The sequence below is a fragment of the Bos indicus genome, chromosome 1 (assembly GCF_029378745.1).
Source record: "Bos indicus isolate NIAB-ARS_2022 breed Sahiwal x Tharparkar chromosome 1, NIAB-ARS_B.indTharparkar_mat_pri_1.0, whole genome shotgun sequence".
In the NCBI taxonomy this organism is placed as follows: domain Eukaryota; kingdom Metazoa; phylum Chordata; class Mammalia; order Artiodactyla; family Bovidae; genus Bos; species Bos indicus.
The window spans coordinates 6,280,046-6,281,281 of NC_091760.1; the positions used below are offsets into that span (position 1 = coordinate 6,280,046).

A 1,236-nucleotide genomic window follows, 5' to 3' on the forward strand; every position below is an offset into this window, starting at 1 on the left:
CTCCACAAAAAAAGCAAAAGGAAAAAAAAAACAAAATTTAACCAGTTAAAACTAACAATAAAATTAACAGCATATTTAGAAGGCGGATTGAAAGACTTTATTACATTTATGTAATTGTAAGCCTACATTTATGTAAATGTAAGCCTATTACATTAGGCTTTTATGTATTTTGTGAATACATGAGCAAGGATTCCATTAATTAACATTAATTCATTTGTTTCTTAACATAAATTTCATTAATTGATATAGTAATATATTGCATTCATTTTACTAACTCCATTAATGCGTTCAGTAAATCAATCAATAAAATTGATCATTAAGTATGCATAGCAGACAATTTTTGGTCAGTATTTTATGACTGGAAAAAATGTGATGAGCCGTTAATCTTCCTGAAGATCATGAAGATGATAGAAGCTCTGTTCAGAGATTGGACACATTGCTGAAAACATCTGAACTCTTCACAAGCTGATCACTAGAAGCCAGATCCACAGGTTGGCCTGTAACAGGAAGAGTGGCAACTCCTGGAGGCAAAGAAGGTTGGCCGGCAGAATCCAGATCCACTGCTCAGGGAAGGGAAGCCACAGATTCCATAACCCAGCCATCTGAAGCCACGGGATCCACAGCCCACTGAGTAGCAGCTTCTGGATCCAGAGCTCAGGGAGCTGCAGCTGCTGGACCTGAAGCCCAGAGACCCAGGGAAAGTCGTCTGGCAGGGACTGGAGAACGTGGAGGTCCTCAGGTGGTAGCAGGACGTCTGGCAGGGACTGGACACCACAGTCTGGGTCCTGATTGGCTCACAGCAGGTCTCCTGACTGTAGAGAGAGGAGCCCAGCTGGCAGGAGCTGGGAGAGCAGAGGTCAGTCCTGTAGACCTAGGGAGGGAGGAGCCACAGGAGGAGCCTGAGTAGCCCAGGTGGTCTTGGAGGGAGCGGGAGAAGAAGTTTCCAGAGCAGCAGTTGTAGGACATCTTCACAGGTGATGTGAGTTCAGGTGAGTGACTAGGAGAAGATTTTGAGGATTAATGTCACCTCCCAGACTGGGGTGTTTTTATACTCTCAGCTATGGGTGTGGCATTCTACACAGTCACCTTTCTCAGGCTTGTAATCTTTCATCTCCAAATGTGTAATTCAATAATATTTTCTGTAATTGCTGATGAAAATTTCCTTTAATCTCATATTCATGGGTGAATTCACCATGTTGTTAAAGGACTAAGCTGATGACGTTTTCCTAAGTCAGA

General features: G+C 42.8%; 1 protein-coding gene across 1 annotated transcript; it reads right to left on the reverse strand.

Annotated features, from left to right (window-relative positions):
- Positions 1-472: 472 nt before the first annotated feature.
- Positions 473-981, reverse strand: LOC109563802 (keratin-associated protein 13-1-like). Its single transcript, XM_019967181.2, is given in 2 exon segments — positions 473-873; positions 876-981. Coding segments are annotated over 2 exon segments (492 nt in total). The 5' UTR covers positions 967-981.
- Positions 982-1,236: the final 255 nt, after the last annotated feature.